We start from the raw sequence: 20,000 nt of genomic DNA on the forward strand, positions 1-20,000 counted from the left end.
GATCATTGCAACTCCACGAGGTGAGATCCTGCATGGAACCCCAGGCCGAGGGAGATTGACGGTTCTTTTGTGTTTCTTCCATTTGCGAATAATCGCACCAACTGTTGTCACCTTCTCACCAAGCTGGTCTTGGCCATGGTGGAGAGTTTGGAATGTGATTGATTGCTTCTGTGGGCAGGTGTCTTTTATACAGGTAACATGCTGAGATTAGGAGCACTCCCTTTAAGAGTGTGCTCCTAATCTCAGCTCGTTACCTGTATAAAAGACACCTGGGAGCCAGAAATCTTTCTGATTGAGAGGGGGTCAAATATTTATTTCCCTCATTAAAATGCAAATCAATTTATAACATTTTTGACATGCGTTTTTCTGGAATTTGTTGTTGTTATTCTATCTCTCACTGTTCAAATAAACCTTCCATTAAAATTAGACCGATCATTTCTTTGTCAGTGGGCAAACGTACAAAATCAGCGGGGGATCAAATACTTTTTTCCCTCACTGTACATACGGTGCGAAAGACGTTCAACATACAGTATTTCAATAAATAAGTCCTGTCTTAGATACATACTCCGGTTGTTTTCTGGATTGTTGAACATGAGTTTAAAACGTTGTTAGACTCAACCCAAAATGGAACTTTTATTATGTACGTAACTATGCCGTGAATCCTAGGCCGTCGGCCATCCATGTAAACATTTGTTAATTTAAAACAGACTAAGTTCTAATAAGGTCATTATAACACTGAAGTGACATCACTTTCATATGTATTGATAATCAGTACAATGACAGCAGAGATATGCAACCGGGTCCCTGTGAATGTATTGGTTGTGTCACTGACAAATATTTAAGCTCATGTTAGACAGCCCAGAATACAGAGAAGGTATCTATATATTTTGGGTAGAAGCTTGCTTTAAAATATAAAGCTATTTTAGCTATCAAGTTACAGGAACTGCAATGTGTGTATCTATTAATCAACCCAGGCCTCTAAAATTATTACCAATATTTTGCTTTAATATACTCGATCAATAATTATTAATCCTAATCAAACTCAAGGCGATACATTGCAATACAAATGTAATAAAGACGCCTAATACAGTACATACAAGATCAATGTTTAAACTACCATTGCAAGCCAGTGTGGTCTAGTACAATGTTGACATTTAAACAATATATTTATTTGTGAATGTATTGTACCGAATGCCTAAATGTACACAAAGTTTATTAGCGATAGGGTCAATGAATTAGTTTAAATATCACAAAGTTAAACATTTGCGTCACCAATCCCTTAAGTAAACTACTTAAGAGGATGCAATCCAAAGCAATAACAGCTGTGGTAAAATACACACTTACTCTAGCCTGGACTCTTGACGAAGTTTGAAGCACCATAAGTGAGAGAATATTAGAATTTCAGATGCACTCTGATGTCAGTGGTACGACTGCGATACGTTTTTTTTCCTTTTCATGTAATCGGATTAAGTATCCATTCGGATATTTTGCAGAACGGTGTTACTCTGTTAGAAAACGGCTCACTGAAGCAAATATAACATGTGAAATCCTAAGTGACCTCTCATTCACTCAGTAGATGGTAGCACTTTCCCAACCTCCTGTTACAGAGCAGTGTTCATCACATGACAATCAAACCGATTACTTTCATTCTCCCAGCTGGAATTTAGCCAACTTGGTGCAGAACCAATTTAATGTAATGTCCTTTTGTGGAGTCACTGGTGACCAGGCTGAAGATATAAACTCACTACACTTGAAAGCCTGGTTTGTATGCATGTTAAACTTGAGCAATGTACGGAGCCAACCGTGCTAATCGGCATGGTTGGGTCCACACAAAAGCAGTTCTTAATCACAAGTAGTTGCCTAAATTTTAACCCTGGTTTTCAGCAGTGACAGCTAGGCACTCTTAACCTCTTAACCACCCAGGCTTCTTGGCTGTTATATTTAGAATACATCACTCTAGAGCCCGAATGAAGGTTGCTTTAGTTGTTCTATTATGAATGAAGCGTCAACTCACAAAGACACGTGAATGGAGACACGTGAATGCCTAACAAGATCTGTTTGTTTTTTGGATCCATCTTGTCTAAAGCACAATGCCTAACAACACCCTGAGCTTACAACCAGTCAGAGTATTGAACTAAAGATAAAAAACACAATGAATGCCAGAACAAAACACTTTAAATACGCACAAAATCAATTTATTCTTTACACCACGCATTAATCGTTAAAATATAAAAACAAAAACCGAAAAAATCACTCATTCACATTGCGCTACCTGCTTGTTCATCGTGTGGACATCAAAACAATTTGCATTTGTACAAAACTCGGCACCCGGCCACATACTATACACTTTACAATTAGTCACACGCTCTTTGCAGATAAAATTAGACACCGAGCCGGGCCAACACAAACGTGGCTCTTGTTACGCTGTGGTGTGCTGCAGAGTGGAATTCTGTAAATTTCATACTGGGTTGAGTCGGAATGGACACATCCTGTCATCTAGTTGAGTCAAAATCTATCAGCGTGAACATTTCACACTTTCAGGACTTTAACTACAACACGAAATATTTGTACAGTCCACAGTTATGGAGCAAGTACTTTGTGTGATGCATTAAAATCACAGCAAGGAATGTGTCCACAACTGTGAATAAAATTTCAACCAATGCCTATGACTTTACTGTCACCATACAGCCAAGCAGTTTAATTAGTGGTCTGACCAATACAACAGCATGAACATGTCGTACGGTTGGAATTGGTGTGAATTGTAATAGAGGATCATTCTGTAAACAGCCTTCATGTGTCCGGGGGAGGAATGAAAAACCATTAATAAAATAATGGTACATCTGCCACAACATACACATATAAATTTAAAACACTGCTGATTTGTGTACCATGGTTAGGTCACACATTCAGAGACAATGATCCTGTTTGTACCTGTGGGCTTTTTTGTTGTTGCAACATTTACCAAAACCACTTTTACAAAATCACTTGAAGCACTGAAACTGGCATGTGAGTGATGAAGAAGGCAAATTATTCAGCCCCGACACTGATCTTCAGCAGCCAACCGTTGCAAGGAATGTAATGACATTTTCACCATACAAAATACAGCAAACACGACAATTGCAAAATCACATCACAGCACCATGGGCCAGAATTGGCTTAAACTCCAGCAACCTCTATCAAGAAAGAGCATGGAACCTTGAGCCTGTCTCCTGGGCACTCTTGACAATGCTACGAGTAATATTAAAACTGAGAAATATCTTATTCGAATCAAAATTGCCCTATTTTCACACCTATAGCTCGAGAAACTTCCAATTCTGAGAATGAAATTATTTATGAGGTCTATTGAAGTCGTGCACTGTGATTTAAGCATGCTATTTACAGTATACCTCCTTATTAGAAGTTTCTATAATTGGATGAATTGCATCATATTTAGCTTATTCACTGCATCTGAATGTGCACATTTAAAAATCTATATAAAGGACATACATTTCTATCCTGGCTACGAGTAGGACAAATTATTGTTTTGGAACGACATATAAATTTGAAGCCATATCAAATCTCAAAGGACATTAACTTTGTATCCTTCATCAAATCCACAAATAATTTTGAAACAAACAATTATTTGAACAAAAAGTGAAATGGAACCCTTATACTACATACTGATCTGTAAAAAAAGCATTTTATAATGACCGCTGACCAACGTGTACTTGTATTTATTAAAAACTCATTCCGAGCACTGTCACAGTGCCAAGAGGCTTTATTTTCAGCTGGCAATTGGTTGGGCAGGCCTTCCACCTGGAGGCTGTGGTGCAGTTGAGGCTCATTAGCGACCTTGCTCAACACAGAATGGCCTAAAATGTAAATTCAGCGTCAATACTGGCGCGGCGCGGTGTTCTTTGCTTAAATCACCCGGAATACATCCAACCTCATCAGACCATGGAAGCTAAGCAGGCGCCTGAAGAGTGCTTGGGTGACCAACACGCATGAACCGGGTGTTACACGCTGCTATGGGGCTACAATATGGGCAGAAGAGGACAAAGCAGCAAAATCCACTGCTATGCCGTACAATGCTCCCACAATTAAGCTTCCCACCTTTATGAACCGGCACTGACCGGCGTGATAAAAGTATGGTCAAATAACCCCAATATTTGCAAGGGGTGGAGGCCCACATGCAGCAGAGGACAGACATGTACATGGTGTGTCCACCGCCTGGCATATTGAGCAGGCGCCGTCACTTCCACGGCTTGACGGTGCCCGCAGAGCTGATCAGTGACCGTGCGCTGATACTGCCGGCCGTCGAGGGGGCCTTGGAGGAGGTGGCGCTGCCCAGGGACCTTGAGGTGGATGCGCGACTGAACTGGCCTGCAAGCACGCACACACGCCACGAAAACGGTCACCCACAGCTTCACCAACACGCCACTTCAACTAGCGCATTTAACTCTGCTAGGTTTTCCAGCGGGCCTAGATTGAGTAACTACAGCAATGGCAGCTATGTAAGAACCCCATTAAATAAAATTTCCCACCATATTAGGCTGAACACCTGTGAAAAAGAGCTCTGTAGCTCATTGGATTCCTCCAGCTAAACTAAAATGTCTAACATTCATAGCCTGTTTGTTGATTTGAGTGTCCTTCCCATGACAACATGTTTTACAAGAGTACTTTGATTTCCCCCCACATTTAAAACACTCCATTTAGAATGTCAAATATTGCAACGCTGCTAAGCTTTGTAAATTAAAGACAATGCTAACATAAAACATGAGTTTTATTTTGCATGGATATTTATTTCCCTTGCAGGGTGACGAGTTATTCTGAACTATTTTGACAGTATTTTTTTTAGTTAACGTAACATGAATGGCTTTAAAATATTTCACAACTATTTTTTTAATACAATTAAAGCATGTCTTAACCACAGTAAAGTTCAATGTGATAGCTAGGTCTTTCGTGACCAGAAATACATTACTGAAGCCAGGTGTATATTTAATTTGTGATGTTGGTCCTGACAAACTGCAATTTGGAATGGAACTGGAGGTGCATTTTTAAATGCAGTTTTGGACAATCTCATCTCATGATAAAAGTTTTTGGGTTAGATCGCGTAAATATTAATTTGTCGTAACCCTCCTCCACCCGACACAGCCAGTAAGGTTTGTCACGTAAACAATGCGCCAATTAGTAAACTACTACAGCCCACCGGTGTGTTGGAGAGTAAATCGACAACATTTGCAATTTGAGTACTGCGACATTTCGCTGGTAATTACATCCAGCATCATCGGGCGATTTGCAAGTGTAGTAAAGCAATCCACCTGCTTCCGGTCTTAAATAGAGCAGGATCACGTCATCACCGTGAACCGATCAGGTGCAGAGATCAGAGGAGGTTATTTTGATGCCTCTAGTCAATCCTTGCTTATTGATAGGTCACTCATTCCCCTCTGCTACCCCCATTGTCTAGAACTACCATTGTCCCCCAGCTATCCGTGCTGTCGAGTCCCTACAACTGTTGAAGTAGAGGCTCAGGAGCCTCCATTTATTCTCATTATTTCTGTAAAAATACCGTAAGCCTAACAATTAACGTAAAATACGCAAGAGACTTACTGCTCGTGTCGGACAAGGTGAAGCCGTCATCCAGGTAGTGTCGGATGCGCTCCAGCTCATCGTATCCAAAGCGCTGCTTGTTTCCAGCAGACACTGGGCTGTCCGGCACGACAGGGGTCACCGGGGAAGTGGAGGAATTGGAGGGGCGGGACGGTCTCGCTTTCCGGTTGGGTGGCGCCAGCAGTTGGGGCGGAAGGGAGCCGGTCGTCAGGCCTGTAGGAAACTTCTGGGCTAGCACCTTTAGACCTGTGACGGGGGGAAAAGTGAAAGGGGAAGCAAGGTTCGTTACCTAAGGGAGACGTGTCTGTGACTAAATCCTCCGGAATGCACCCAATTTTGTAATATCTCGGAAGATAAGCATGCCTGAGAGCCTTGGATAGTGCTTGGATGGGCGACCAGCATGCATAAAAGTGTGTAATAGGCTTGCTTTTCGTTGTCAGCAGGGGGCAGTGCAGCAAACGTAACTGTTACGTTAGACCAGATATGGGCAAAGTACGGCCCTAGGGCCGTATACGGCCCGTTGGGCTTTTTAATCCGGCCCGCCGAACTTGTCCAAATATTATTATTATTAAATTAAATTTTACCTTTCTTCTGTAATGCCCCCATTTCCCCATTAGATGGCGCACTTTGACCGGGAGTTAGGACATGTTTTTGTATTATATTCTTGGTTCTTTCGGTAAAGTCACGTAGAAGGGAAACAACAAAATAATAAAAATATAAAACAATAAAATTCTCACGACGTTTCGACTGCAACACAAGCAATCATCATCAGGTGTGAAAACCACAAGAAGAAAATTTTAAAACCACAACAAGAAAATTTGAAAAATGTTCTTGTTGTGGTTTCACACCTGATGATGATTGCTTGTGTTGCAGTCGAAACGTCGTGATAATTTTATTGTTTTCTATTTTTATTATTTTATTGTTTCCCTTCTACGTGACTTTACCGAAAGAACCAAGAATATGAATCCCTGCAGTCACGAAAGCTTTAAATCAAAATATGTTTTTGTATTATTTCTTGTTCGTGCAATTTGTTAAATTGCCTTGCAAAGAAATGCTTTGCTACCTGTTAAAGGCCAAATCCTTTCGTGTAATGATTTTTACATGTCATTTATATTTGTTCACACAAACACTCCATCCATCTGTCAAATTTTAGAACCAATTGTGGCCCGCGAGTCAAAAAATTTGCCCACCCCTGCGTTAGACTAAACTTCAACATCTATGCTCCACCGTTTTACCAAACCCGCACTCACCAACATGCTGAAGCGTGGTCAAATAACCAAGTAAGCCCCATGAGCTGTACACCATATGAAGGCGGTCATCCTACAGTGGCATGGCAAAAGGGCTGCACATGTTTACAAAGCAAGGCTGAGAAGCACAAGGGTTCCACTGCGCCACCCTGCCACAACCCTTCCAATGTGGTATTCATAGGCCATCTAAAACATGACTTGTTTAAGGCAATGTTTAGAGTAAAATTAGTACATATATCCATATTTTACATCTAAACTGAAAAACTATTTATTTAGGACTGCTTTTTGTGTTCAGTCTGTTCCCTTCCCCGCACCTCCAATTACCGTGATTGGCTACATACGTTGCTAATTTGTTCAACTTACACAATTGTGAGATAACAAGTATGGCAGTCACGCCACTGTGACATTGCTATAGCATGCTGGTAAGCATAGGGGCATGACCACACAAGAGAATCGTCAAAAAAAATTGGCTGCATGTTTTTGTTTGATATCAGCAACACCTATTAAATGAAAGAAAATAAACCGGTTAGGCGAAACCAATTCCGATTAAACATTCATGTACAAAGCAGTTTAAATCTACACCTAAACTCGTTTGAAATCATAACCTCAAAGCAGCTTTGAGCATTTTTTTTACGTTTGAGTAAAAAATGAATTGTGGCAAAGCCTCACCTCCGGAAAGAACGTAGAGATTTTCAAAACCTCTTTCACACATTGTCGTGGCTGCCACCGTCGCAATCCTCTCATCTTCATCATAAACAATGATGATTTTTCCCGTAACATTTTTCTGGAAATAAAACGTTTAAGGAAACTGCAAGTCTGTTTTTTTATTATTACTTCGTTTTAACAAGCCACACAACACTTAATGGGTCCCCTATATATTCATGGCTATGGTTTCTGATTTGGAGGTGGTGAAATAACTCCCGCAGACAGACATGCATTTAAGGTTAGAGGTGTCTTCTAAAAACACACATTTAACGCTCTGTATTAAGTGATATAGTTACATACCTGTCAACCTCTTATCAGTGCCTAACTTGATTTGACGCTTTCGTGACTGCAGGAATCAATACTCTTTGGTTCTTTTGGTAAAGTCACGTAGATATAAAATAAAATAAATCACGCCATTTCAATCGCAACACAAGCGGTCGTCCTCAGGCGGAAAAAAATATAATCCAGCAGTGGAACTGTTGAACCAGCGAGAGAGCAGTTGTAACTGTGTTGCGATCAAAACGTCGCGATTTATTTTATACCTACGTGACTGTACCTAAAGAACCAAAGAGGATAGTGCCTACCTTATTACAAACCAATTCAGACCGTATTGGTCACCCCCGTGCCCTTATGTCAAAGTTCATCCTACAAAAAAGTTTGCCCCTATTGAAACGGCGGTATGCCGAAAGGACCTGAAAACTCAATTTCCCTGTATAAGAATACGAGTAAACCGTATGGGTTGACAGGTATGCAGTAATATATTCGTGATCTATGCAATGATAAACGGTTGTGTTGTTGAGCGCTTAACTGCAAATTTGTAGTCAATAATCACGTGATATTTTAGTTAGGTTATTTAATTATTTTGTTATAAAATGGCGATGAAAGAAAAAAAGGTACACACAAGGCACACATTGTAAATAGATTTTAGGGGCTTTAATGACCACTACGAAAGGTCCCGCTCAATGTGGACGTTGCATAGCAACAAAAGGATACATATTCAAGCATCTCCTTGGTGTATTGATTAAAACTCCGGGACAGCATGGCACTTGGGTAGCTGGCCGCTGAAATGGCAGGAGGCAGAGGGCAAACAATATAAACACACACATACGGCGTTGTGAAAAGCGCGCCTAACAACTTGCTGTATTTTTCATGAGAGCTTAAGCTGTACAGGCAACAGCCACACGTTGCCACGGCTTTCAGTCCATCTGTCATCGCTCAAAGAACCAGTCACATGGCACTGCATACAATTCTGCCACTAGATTTGAGATTCCATAAAGCCTCATGGTTCATGAAAGTCCTACTTGTCATTTACCTATGCTCAAATTCATTTGCTTTCACACTCCCATTATTATAACATCGTTACTTTCCTGTTGTGTTCTATTTTTTATGTAATTATTTTACAAATTATTTTACAAAATATTTTACAGAGTTCTGTGTATTGTCTTCTTTCCCAAATGTAGGTGCATTATCCATTACAATGCTAGTTATTATTTCATGATGTATAGTGGTGACATCCTGTTTATAATATTTTTTCTCTTGAGATGTAAATCTGTTTTTTTATAATGAAGCTAAATGCTCCAACTTCACGAATTCGATTTTTTATGGTAACGGTCTGGTTTCATTAATATTTCATGAACTTTATTTTCTCTAAAAAATATTTACGTGCAAGTAGGATTACCCCCGCCTTTTGTCAAATCCTGTGTTAAAATTTATTTTGGCAGTAACATCCTTGACATTATGGGGTTTCCCATGAGAATGAGTATCATCATCAAAATACTATGGGAATAGGTTATACCCTTTCTGGCAATAAAGCAGGTGTTAAAGTCTTAAAACACCAAACATGATTCCTTGAAAAAGGTTTCAGTTTGGTGTTTTAACATCTTAACACCTGTTTTATTGCCAGAAAGGGTAAAACCTATTGTTATATTTTGATATTGGCAAGGGAGGTTCCATGATCAAAATACTGGTTTACCCAGGAAAATTTTTCAACAGTGTAATTTGGCAACTTTGGAGCATGATGCCATGACACAATAGCCTACACTTGCAAATGACATCACGGGAACTGTCATGTCCACTGTGAGGCAGTTAATACACTCGCAGTATAACCAGGGCGGCCGCTGGGTTGAACTGTGAACTAACAAGGGGCGAATGCATTCCCTCCGCTTGGCCACGTCACTGCCCACACATTTTATTTTAACCTTTTCTGCATTTGGGCTCCTCCATGTACATTGTCCAAATGAGAGCAAAACACTCTATACCACAATAATGGGTGACTTCATTGCACAAGTAGGTAAGTAATTAGATGAGAGGACTGGTAACTTTGGCATTGGACACCAGAACAAAAGAGAATGCCTAACTAGAGTTCACAGCCAGCAGGGGACATCAAGATGAATCCATTTTTCAACAGGAGCCTGACAATTGGACAAAGAGGAGCCTGGACATTGGACGCATAAATCGTATTATAGACAGCAAGCTGCCGCGAATGAGGTACACGAAGCACAACGCTGCTCACCGCCTATGATGTGACACTGCTCGTAGGCATCTCTGTCACGCAGGTCCATCAGCAGGTACGGGCAGTCAGGGTAGGGTTGATCTTCGGAAGCCTCACTGCGCTTCTGCTGTCGAGACGGCGACAGTGGCTGCTGCTTCTCTGCGGAGCCGTTCGTCCCTGTCAGGTCCATCTCCCCGAGCCCACTGATCACACTGTGAATCCCACCACCACACAGGGCCCCATCAGCTTGAGTCGATGACCACTCTGAATTTCTACACTGTTCATTTATGGAGCCGCGTGCCGTATATATATATGCATGGGCGCATATCTTTTGTTTGTGCCTGAAGGGCTGTGTTAGTATTTTCTGGAAGCTATACATTCTACTGGGTACCTTTGCAAAGATTTGTACAAAATTGCTACAATATGAATTTAACTCCTGAGGTGCAGTAAAAGGAAGTTGCGATGGATGGCACATATGCAGGATGGAGGAGGGCAGATTTACCGAAATAGATAATACAGTGGCACCCAGTGGACAGTGAGCAAGGGAAAGACCTACAAAGCCAGATGGTGGAAAACTTTAATAGCAGACTGCCACGGTCAGATTTCAAATCTGCAAAAAATGCAAGGTCTATCAGGAGCATGGCGATGATGTGGTGTTGTAGCATCAATAGCATTGACCATGGTGACCTCTTGACCCTATTACAAAATCCAACACTACAAATACTAACACTTGGTTCATAACAAGAGCCTCTATCGACGTGGGCTAGTGTGGGCACACCCAGAGGGCGCAGGCAAAAGCTGACCTCTGTAGTGTGGAGCGAGCAGTCGCCACAACCGCGTCGCCTCCGCTCGGCGTGTCGAGGCGGTCTGTCTGAGGGCACGACGGCCCTGAGAACAAGGCCCACAAAAACCAGGCAAAGTCAACCTCCTTCATCACATTCCAGAACCACAAATAGCACTGCAACACGGCGCTAAGTAAGAGACTATACAGCAATGAAGATTCATGTGGAAATAATTTTAACTACGTTTAATTGGTGCATTTAATTTGAAATCCAACATGTAGGCATGTAACAATGTGCCTATTCGATGAATTGTCACAATTTAGTCTTGAGATTCAACCCGACAATCAATTATTATATTAAACATTGTGAACTTTGCACCTATAGTGGCTGCATTACATTATACAATTAAATACAACATATACGAGTTTAAAATAAATAATTTTTACACGCTCAATTCATTACAAGAATCATGAGTCTAAAAAGTTATTTAAATAAAGAATCGAGGCATGATATTACGCCTATCGACATGTATATTTCACCTTCCATTTGCATGATCTCCTCCAATGTGGGATCTTCAGTAAGCGAAGCAACTTGCAGAACCTGCAGGAATAATCAAGTGGGTAAAATCTCATTGTTTCAAACCCTGATAAGGGAAGGTAAAATGTAAGTAAAGTTATAATTAAAAGCCGATTTTAAAAATATATTCATATAAAAAAAGGAAACATTTACATTTGAGCACAAAAATATATATTACACTGAATTTGAACGAAATAAAATTACACATTTCGTGTGAAATGGCAATATACTTTTGACTCACAATCTGTGCAAATGTTGTGATCTTCATTCTTTTGAAAAGCTCGCCAGGGCGGTAGCGATAATCTGCACGACAAACACTGAATATTTAAATACATCATTATCACAAGAAAAAAACTTGACCGCAAATGTAAAATGAAGGCGTTTGTTATCAATCACATAATACTACCCACCATGCTATCATATTATAAATACACCCTAAACTTGAAGGAGAAAACTGACAATGTCTAAATGTAAGTTTCGTACGAAAGTAAATATGAACCGTTGAAGGTCTTGGCAGTATCCACATGAATCGCTGACACGCAAGTTATCTGTGTGTATCCAGGAATTACAGAGATACGATTTTTGGGCCAACTCACACCCCCCTTTATACTTATAAGTGATGACGAGGTTCAACCATGCACAATTTGATTAGTCAGGTAATCCTTCCTTTTTACCCTTGGGAGTCCAATTACCCTTTCATCTGATTGTTCCTGAAATACGGTTCAGATTATTATAAAGGACATCCAACCTCCTGCAGGAATCTATAAACCCCTTCTGTCCCTATTTATCTCACGTACAGAAACTCATGGAGTGCTCCATAGAGAGGTGTTAGTCTTGTGGATGATGAAAATTACCACAAAATGTTGTCTCTATGTACAGTGAGGGAAAAAAGTATTTAATCGCCTGCTGATTTTGAAATGATCAGTCTATAATTTTAATGGTAGGTTTATTTGAACAGTGAGAGACAGAATAACAAAACAAATCCAGAAAAAACTCATGTAAAAAATGTTATAAATTGATTTGCATTTTAATGAGGGAAATAAGTATTTGATCCCTCTGCAAAACATGACTTAGTACTTGGTGGCAAAACCCTTGTTGGCAATCACAGAGATAAGACGTTTTTTTGTAGTTGGCTACCAGGTTTGCACACATCTGAGGAGGGATTTTGTCCCACACCTCTTTGCAGATCTTCTCTACTTCTTGAACCACTCCTTTGTTGCCTTGTCATGCTGGAATACCCATCCATGACCCATTTTCAATGTCCTGGCTGAGGGAAGGAGGTTCTCACCCAAGATTTGACGGTACATGGCCCTGTCCATCGTCCCTTTGATGCGGTGAAGTTTTCCTGTTCCCTTAGCAGAAAAATACCCCCAAAGCATAATGTTTCCACCTCCATGTTTGACGGTGGGGATGGTGTTCTTGGGGTCATAGGCAGCATTCCTCCTCCTCCAAACACGGCGAGTTGAGTTGATGCCAAATAGCTCCATTTTGGTCTCATCTGACCACAACACTTTCACCCAGTTGTCCTCTGAATCATTCAGATGTTCATTGGCAAACTTCAGACGGGCATGTATATGTGCTTTCTTGAGCAGGGGGACCTTGCGGGCGCTGCAGGATTTCAGTCCTTCATGGCGTAGTGTGTTACCAATTGTTTCTTGGTGACTATGGTCCCAGCTGCCTTGAGATCATTGACAAGATCCTCCCGTGTAGTTCTGGGCTGATTCCTCACCGTTCTCATGATCATTGCAACTCCACGAGGTGAGATATTGCATGGAGCCCCAGGCCGAGGGAGATTGACAGTTCTTTTGTGTTTCTTCCATTTGCGAATAATCGCACCAACTGTTGTCACCTTCTCACCAAGCTGCTTGGCAATGGTCTTGTAGCCCATTCCAGCCTTGTGTAAGTCTACAATCTTGTCCCTGACATCCTTGGAGAGCTCTTTGGTCTTGGCCATGGTGGAGAGTTTGGAATGTGATTGATTACGTCTGTGGACAGGTGTCTTTTATACAGGTAACATGCTGAGATTAGGAGCACTCCCTTTAAGAGTGTGCTCCTAATCTCAGCTCGCTACCTGTATAAAAGACACCTGGGAGCCAGAAATCTTTCTGATTGAGAGGGGGTCAAATACTTATTTCCCTCATTAAAATGCAAATCAATTTATAACATTTTTGACATGCATTTTTCTGGATTTTGTTGTTGTTATTCTGTCTCTCACTGTTCAAATAAACCTACCATTAAAATTATAGACTGATCATTTCTTTGTCAGTGGGCAAACGTACAAAATCAGCAGGGGATCAAATACTTGTTTCCCTCACTGTATGTGCTAAACTATACATTTCAGTAATGCTTGGCAGCAACAACATCCATCACTGACAAGTAGCACCCGCCAAAGCCAACACATAGAACAGTGAGTGTAGTGCGGAACTCCCTGGACTACTCTATCTTGATAAAATTCCAAATAAGGTGGAGCACACAAGATAGCCTGTAACTCCGCTACCCAAAGATCGGAAGTTATCGGCTGCTGCTATGTGTTTTGACAATTACCAGGTGTGTCTTCAGTGTCAGGTAGCGCAAGTCACAGATCGCCAACGGCTGAAATGGGTTCTTGGTCAATTGATCTATGATCAGCAGAGGCTTCCATTATGCCACTATCTTCGCTGTAGTTGAATTACTTGTAGGAAGTGGAATACATACAAAGTCTTCCCCCAAGTTCATAACTTCGAATCATGTCATGAATGGCACTTGCTGCCAGATGAACACTTAAGACCACTCAGCATCCTTCTCCAAAGCCATATGTATTAACCATAGCAACCACTGACATCTCACAAGACACTGATGATCTTAAGTCCTGTCCACTCCTGGAGAGTCCTTAGCCTGCAACTGCGTAGCAGTCCCACCAGATCCTGCACATTGTGGTTGCCAGGTTGGTCATCTTAGTCCTCTTTGAAGGCAGGTACTATTTCCGGCTGGCGAGACCTATAACATCACATTACCACGTGTAGTAACCTAAAGGAGTGGATTTGGCAGCTGGTGAGGAAGGAAAGGCCAGCTAGCAGGACTGCCGGGACTGCTGTTGGTGTAGTTGGTACAGGAATCACCCAACACGTAATAAACACAATAAATTACAATACATAACAAACACAACATCATATGAGCAAAATTATGCATATCTGTGGACTCTGTAACTCTGAAACCCACGTTTGTAGGCATTATTTAATCAGCAATAATAATCTGTACACTGTGGTGTATGACTTACTGGTCCTCATATCTTCCAATCTCTCCATATACTTGGTGAGGCTGCTTCCTGAAATTAATACAATTAAAAAAAAGCGAATAAGCATGACTGTGTTTACAAAACATTCTTGTACATGATGTAACTGTTCACTACAAACCAAAACATTAAAGTCGGATATACTTATGGATGGTTTTAATGTCCCAAATAATTTACACTCAAACATATCGTATATTGAATAATGGCAATGACATGAAATCAAATTGCGTCCATTTTAGGTGTTGGGCAATGTACCTTTCCATTCGATATTTGGTGGAGGTTTGCTGATGTATAATGATATAGCTCATCGCTAAGTGCTGCATTTAATCTGATTTGTCAAAAAGTTACTTATATTTGTACCATATTAAAACTCTTTTCACTCACCTCTCTCATTTTGCCCTCATATACTTTTTTCCCTGCCTTCCAGTAACCATGGCCTCATAATAACACAGTCAAGCTTTGCTTGAGGGGGGGGGAGTGAGATTGCATCTTCCCCTTCTATGTCTGTAATTCTCTACACTATATTCTCCACAATGCTGAATGTTGCTGTTCTGTTTCAAGACCTTTCTCAAAGCCTACCTTTTCTACACTGCCAGATATTACAATAATAAAAAAAACCTACAAACTAACATTTTTATTTTATTTTACAAGATAAGGCCCACTGAGCTATATAGCTCTTTTTTAGAAGCGACCTGGCCACAAATGATAGCTCAACGAAGTGGCTTATCACATGGAAATATATAGCAGCCAAATTTTCTAAATGCATGTCGATTCTAAATGTGGAGGGGAAAAACAGGACTCGGACAAAAATCTCTGCGACTACAGTGACAGAGACATGCAAACTCCAAATATACATGCGTCAGCGTCGGGATCGAATCCATGACCTCTTGTATACCAGGCGAGAGAGTTAACATCTCGCCACTGTGGTTCCCAGAAGACTGACAATTATGTCAGACAATTATAGTCAGTCTTCCGTAGAATCTGTGCACGCTTACTTAAATGCAGTACATGTACATGCACGGCCCTTGTGTCTATCTGCTGCTGGATGAGGGCCTCCCCGCGGCGAGATGAAATGCACGCAATTTATTTAGATATTGTAAGATAAGCAGGCTTGAGGCTGGATGGTGCTTGGTTGGGTGACCACCGGGCAGGAGAGCAGTGTAGCAACATTCACTGTGTTCTGCACTCCCTCCCACCATCAACCCGTATTGACCAGCGTCGCGAAGTATGAGTCAAATAGCCTTAATGGTGTGCAAGGTGTAGTAAGGGAAGCCTCTCATTCAACAGTGGATTGACAAGAGGTTATACACAGACGTAATTTTCTACGCATTACGAGCCCCAGATATGAAAATTGAGTGCAGATTCATAACGTACAGAAATAAGGTAGATGCTTTATAAGGTAAATCATTACCGTATTTTTTAAAGAAACGGTTGGGCGTGCGCGAGGTGTGTGTGACCAGATTTGTGTAATTTGTATAACACCGGGCACACATTTCAGGTGCACCTTACTCTGAAGAGTCTTATAAATTTCGGAGTATACGGTACTGTACTGCATTATTATTATTGATCGTAGCATAGTGTAGCTGTGCCCAGTACACACGTGCACACTCCTCCACGCACACTCCACTAACGGATCCTCGAGGCAGTTAAGTGTCAAGCACCACTGTGCATTTAATGAACTCGGTCATCTGTTAAAACAAAAATGCAACTCACTACTCTCGACATGATTCCTAGCTGCTGAATAGGGTAGCTGGGCATACATAAAGATGTATAATCGGTTAATGCTTGAGGCAATGGACCTTAGAGATGAGAGCAAAGGGGCAGTTAAGACTCACATTTGGGTATCACACAATATCGTGATTACTTTAGTTGTGCATATACAGTATGTCAATACACAATATGCCAATGAGCATTTCACCATTAATATTAAAATGTAAGAGCACACTTTGTCAGAACGTTTGTATCGCAGCAGTAGAACACAACACCTAAAACACACTGTGCAACGATATCACTGCAGTGTGGTTGAAAGTGAAACCGCTTGGAACGATGATTGAGGGATATTTGGCAAAAAAACCCACATTGCGGCTCATTTGTGCAAACCATACGCTTTGGAAATTAAGTGAATTAAGCACATCATTACATTATTGTACAAGTACATTTACAGTATTGAGTTAATTGCAAGGCAGTCTGTGAAGAGATAACACAAAATCAATTGTTTCCAATTAAGCCCGTGTTCTCTAAACGTTTACCGTATTCTCCAGATTGTAAGACGCTTGCCATACCTGTCAACCCCTTATCAGTGCTCTACTTTATTACAGACCAATTCAGACCTTATTGGTCACCCCGTGCCCTTATAAATCTCAACGTTCAGCCTACAAAGTCCCATCACAAGGGAGAAACACAAATTTTTTTAATGCCCGTATTGAAGAGACTGGACGCCTTATGGACCTGAAAACTCAATTTACCTGTACAAAGACTACGGAGTAAACCGTGTGGGTTGACAGGTTTGCGCTTCTAAAAGAAAACACCTCAAATGTTGCGTCCCGTGTCAATACGTTTTACAAACATTGCCACAACAACAACCGCCATTCGCCACCAAGTAGCGGTGGCGTCACCTCGGCTCTTGTGCCAGGCTAGGTGCACCTTTAAGGCCACAACGTGAAGTGTGGAAGGCTCTCACACACCCAGGTGTTAGTTATTATTACTTGCAGGAGATATATGACTGGCACACATACACACCGAACGGTTTATAAGACTCGTCCACAGACTTTGTTTTAAAATATAAGGGCTATAAGTTCGTCTTATAACCCAGACAGAATACCGTACGCATATCAAAGAGAGCATCGATTCGTGTAACATGCAACAATTATCACTTGCGCAATTAAGTCTTGAGGGAGAAATAATTTTATTTTTAAAAAACGGTGTAACTGTCACGTGTTTAAATTGATCCGGCGAGGGTTTCTACAAACGCAAACTCGTATCAATTGCATAGATACGATTTTTTTTCACGACCACCAATTATTAAAAATATAACTTGAGGCGAATTTGACCACGCAATAAACCACCGGAGTGTGCGCTCATTCAACGGACGAGCACTCGAAATCTACACCAACACTCCCATAGCCCTCTCGCGCCATGGCTAAGAAGGCATCGCACATTAACATTTTAGCCCGTGAACATAGTTCTGCCATGCGTAAGGAGGGGAGGGGGGTAAGAATAACGAGTTAAACGCGGGTTTATCGAGTTCTTATTCCCTCTTACCCGTGTCCAGCTTAGACTTGACATTTTTATACTTGGGGTTCTGCGGCACTCTCTTGTTGAGGATCTGAAACGACAGGAGATTTGTCAATAATTTTTTTTAGTAATTTTAACTCTTGCACGTGAAAGGAAGGGAAGAATAAAAAGAGGAAAACCAAACAACTCAACTCACGTTCGGGTTGCCGAGCGCCCGCATTGAGCCGACACGCGACATCGCTCCCCGTGCGGACCCTGAACGGGCTTCAAAAACCACAGCGCGGATAAGCCCAGCCCAACCGATCCTCGCACGCCATTGGCCAAAACTCGACTCCGCCCTCGAACGGAGCGCGCGTGCCATTGGCCAACATCGAAGCGCCTTCGGTGATGCAGCCAATCGCGCGCGCTCGCACTGACGCTCCCGTGCCTATGCGCACTACGTTGTCGAGAACGAACGGGCCGAGCCGCTCGTTGCTAAGGCACCGCGCACCTACCAGTAAGAGCGCCGCTGATTGGTTGTGTCTTGCGGGGCATGCCGATTAGGGGCGTGACCCCGCTTCCGCATAGCAACGGCACGGCGCCAAGAGGCCCGCCAGTGCTGCCCCCACCCTCTGGCCCACGGCCTGTGCTGCCCCCCCTACAAGTGCTGCCCCCCACCAGCGTTGCCCCCTCACCAGGACTGCCCCCTCCCCCCCACCAGCGTTGCCCCCTCACCAGGACTGCCCCCTCCCCCCCACCAGCGTTGCCCCCCCACCAGTACTGCCCCCTCCCCCCACCAGCGTTGCCCCCCCACCAGTACTACCCCCTCCCCCCTCACCAGCGTTGCCCCCCCACCAGTACTACCCCCTCCCCCCCACCAGCGTTGCCCCCCCACCAGTACTGCCCCCTCCCCCCCACCAGCGTTGCCCCCCCACCAGTACTGCCCCCTCCCCCCCACCAGCGTTGCCCCCCCCCCCACCAGTACTGCCCCCTCCCCCCCACCAGCGTTGCCGCTCGTTATTGTATTGGCTGAACACATCTGTAGTAAATTTTGATTTAAAGCTTTCGTGACTGCAGGGATTCATATTCTTGGTTCTTTCGGTAAAGTCACGTCGAAGGGAAACAATACAATAATAAAAATATAAAACAATAAAATTATCACGACGTTTCAACTGCAACACAAGCAATCATCATCAGGTGTGATCATCAGGTGTGATGATGATTGCTTGTGTTGCAGTCGAAACGTTATTGTTTTATATTTTTATTATTGTATTGTTTCCCTTCTACGTGACTTTACCGAAAGAACCAAGAATATACATCTGTAGTAGGTTAGGATCCTCTTGAAAATAAAACAAAAATAGTCCGACGACTCACAGTGTGGCTTCCAGGATTAGATAGCTTCATAATAATACATAGCTGTGAACCCATAAGGTTGTACAGGAAAATTGAGTTTTCAGGTCCACACACGGGCCGCAACAAACATGCGTTGTTTCAATCTAGATTTGAAGTTTTCGTGACTGCAGGGATCCATACTCTTTGGTTCTTTCGGTAAAGTCACGTAGGTATAAAATAAAATCAATTAAATCACGACGTTTCGATTGCAACACAAGCAATCGTCATCATCAGGTGGGAAACCCACAGCAATAAAATGTTTTGCTGAAGTGTTTTTTCCCACCTGATGATGATTGCTTGTGTTGCAATCGAAACGTTGTGATTTAATTGATTTTATTTTATACCTACGTGACTTTACCGAAAGAATCGAAGAGTATGCGTTGTTTCTCCCTTGCGGGGACGGGAAGAATGTTGTATAAGCGACACGGGGGTGACCAGTTTTAGTTTAGTTTATTTATTTTGGTATAGCCCTGTGAGCCATTCGGCTCTTGAATCGGGTGCAACCACAACAAACAAAAAATCACAAACACGAACAAGAAAACATCTTAAAGTGACTATGTGACTGTGCAAACAGAAAATCCATGAAAAACTACTAGTAGTAGCTATTATTAATAGTAGCAACTACTACATGTAGCAGCTACTACATGTAGTAGCTGCTACTACTAGTAACTCCTACTTTTGCTACGAGGATCACCGGGCACACTAACCCGCGGCGCGCGCGAGGTATAAATAGC

General features: G+C 42.1%; 1 protein-coding gene across 1 annotated transcript; it reads right to left on the reverse strand.

Annotated features, from left to right (window-relative positions):
• Window positions 1-2,173: 2,173 nt before the first annotated feature.
• Window positions 2,174-18,237, reverse strand: CEP41 (centrosomal protein 41). Its single transcript, XM_076074440.1, has 11 exons — window positions 18,092-18,237; window positions 17,923-17,986; window positions 14,647-14,694; window positions 11,632-11,693; window positions 11,354-11,414; window positions 10,836-10,920; window positions 10,054-10,244; window positions 8,535-8,602; window positions 7,506-7,620; window positions 5,590-5,835; window positions 2,174-4,362 (listed from the first exon to the last, which is right to left on the reverse strand). Exons 1-11 carry the CDS (start codon window positions 18,131-18,133, stop codon window positions 4,232-4,234), a joined length of 1,113 nt encoding a protein of 370 aa, XP_075930555.1. The 5' UTR covers window positions 18,134-18,237; the 3' UTR covers window positions 2,174-4,231.
• Window positions 18,238-20,000: the final 1,763 nt, after the last annotated feature.

The sequence above is a fragment of the Petromyzon marinus genome, chromosome 48 (assembly GCF_048934315.1).
Source record: "Petromyzon marinus isolate PM22_M1 ecotype Great Lakes invasive population chromosome 48, UKy_Petmar_22M1.pri1.0, whole genome shotgun sequence".
Taxonomy (NCBI): domain Eukaryota; kingdom Metazoa; phylum Chordata; class Hyperoartia; order Petromyzontiformes; family Petromyzontidae; genus Petromyzon; species Petromyzon marinus.

What these genes read in the sequence shown, in the direction of transcription:
- CEP41 (XM_076074440.1), bottom strand. Translation starts at nt 18,133, where the DNA reads ATGTCGCGTGTCGGCTCAATGCGGGCGCTCGGCAACCCGAAC. An exon ending in GCAGTGTCACATCATAGGCG is followed by an intron (nt 8,603 to 10,053) that starts GTGAGCAGCGTT and finishes CTGCCATTTCAG; the next exon opens with CGGCCAGCTACCCAAGTGCC. An exon ending in CACCTTGTCCGACACGAGCA is followed by an intron (nt 4,363 to 5,589) that starts GTAAGTCTCTTG and finishes GCGTGCTTGCAG; the next exon opens with GCCAGTTCAGTCGCGCATCC.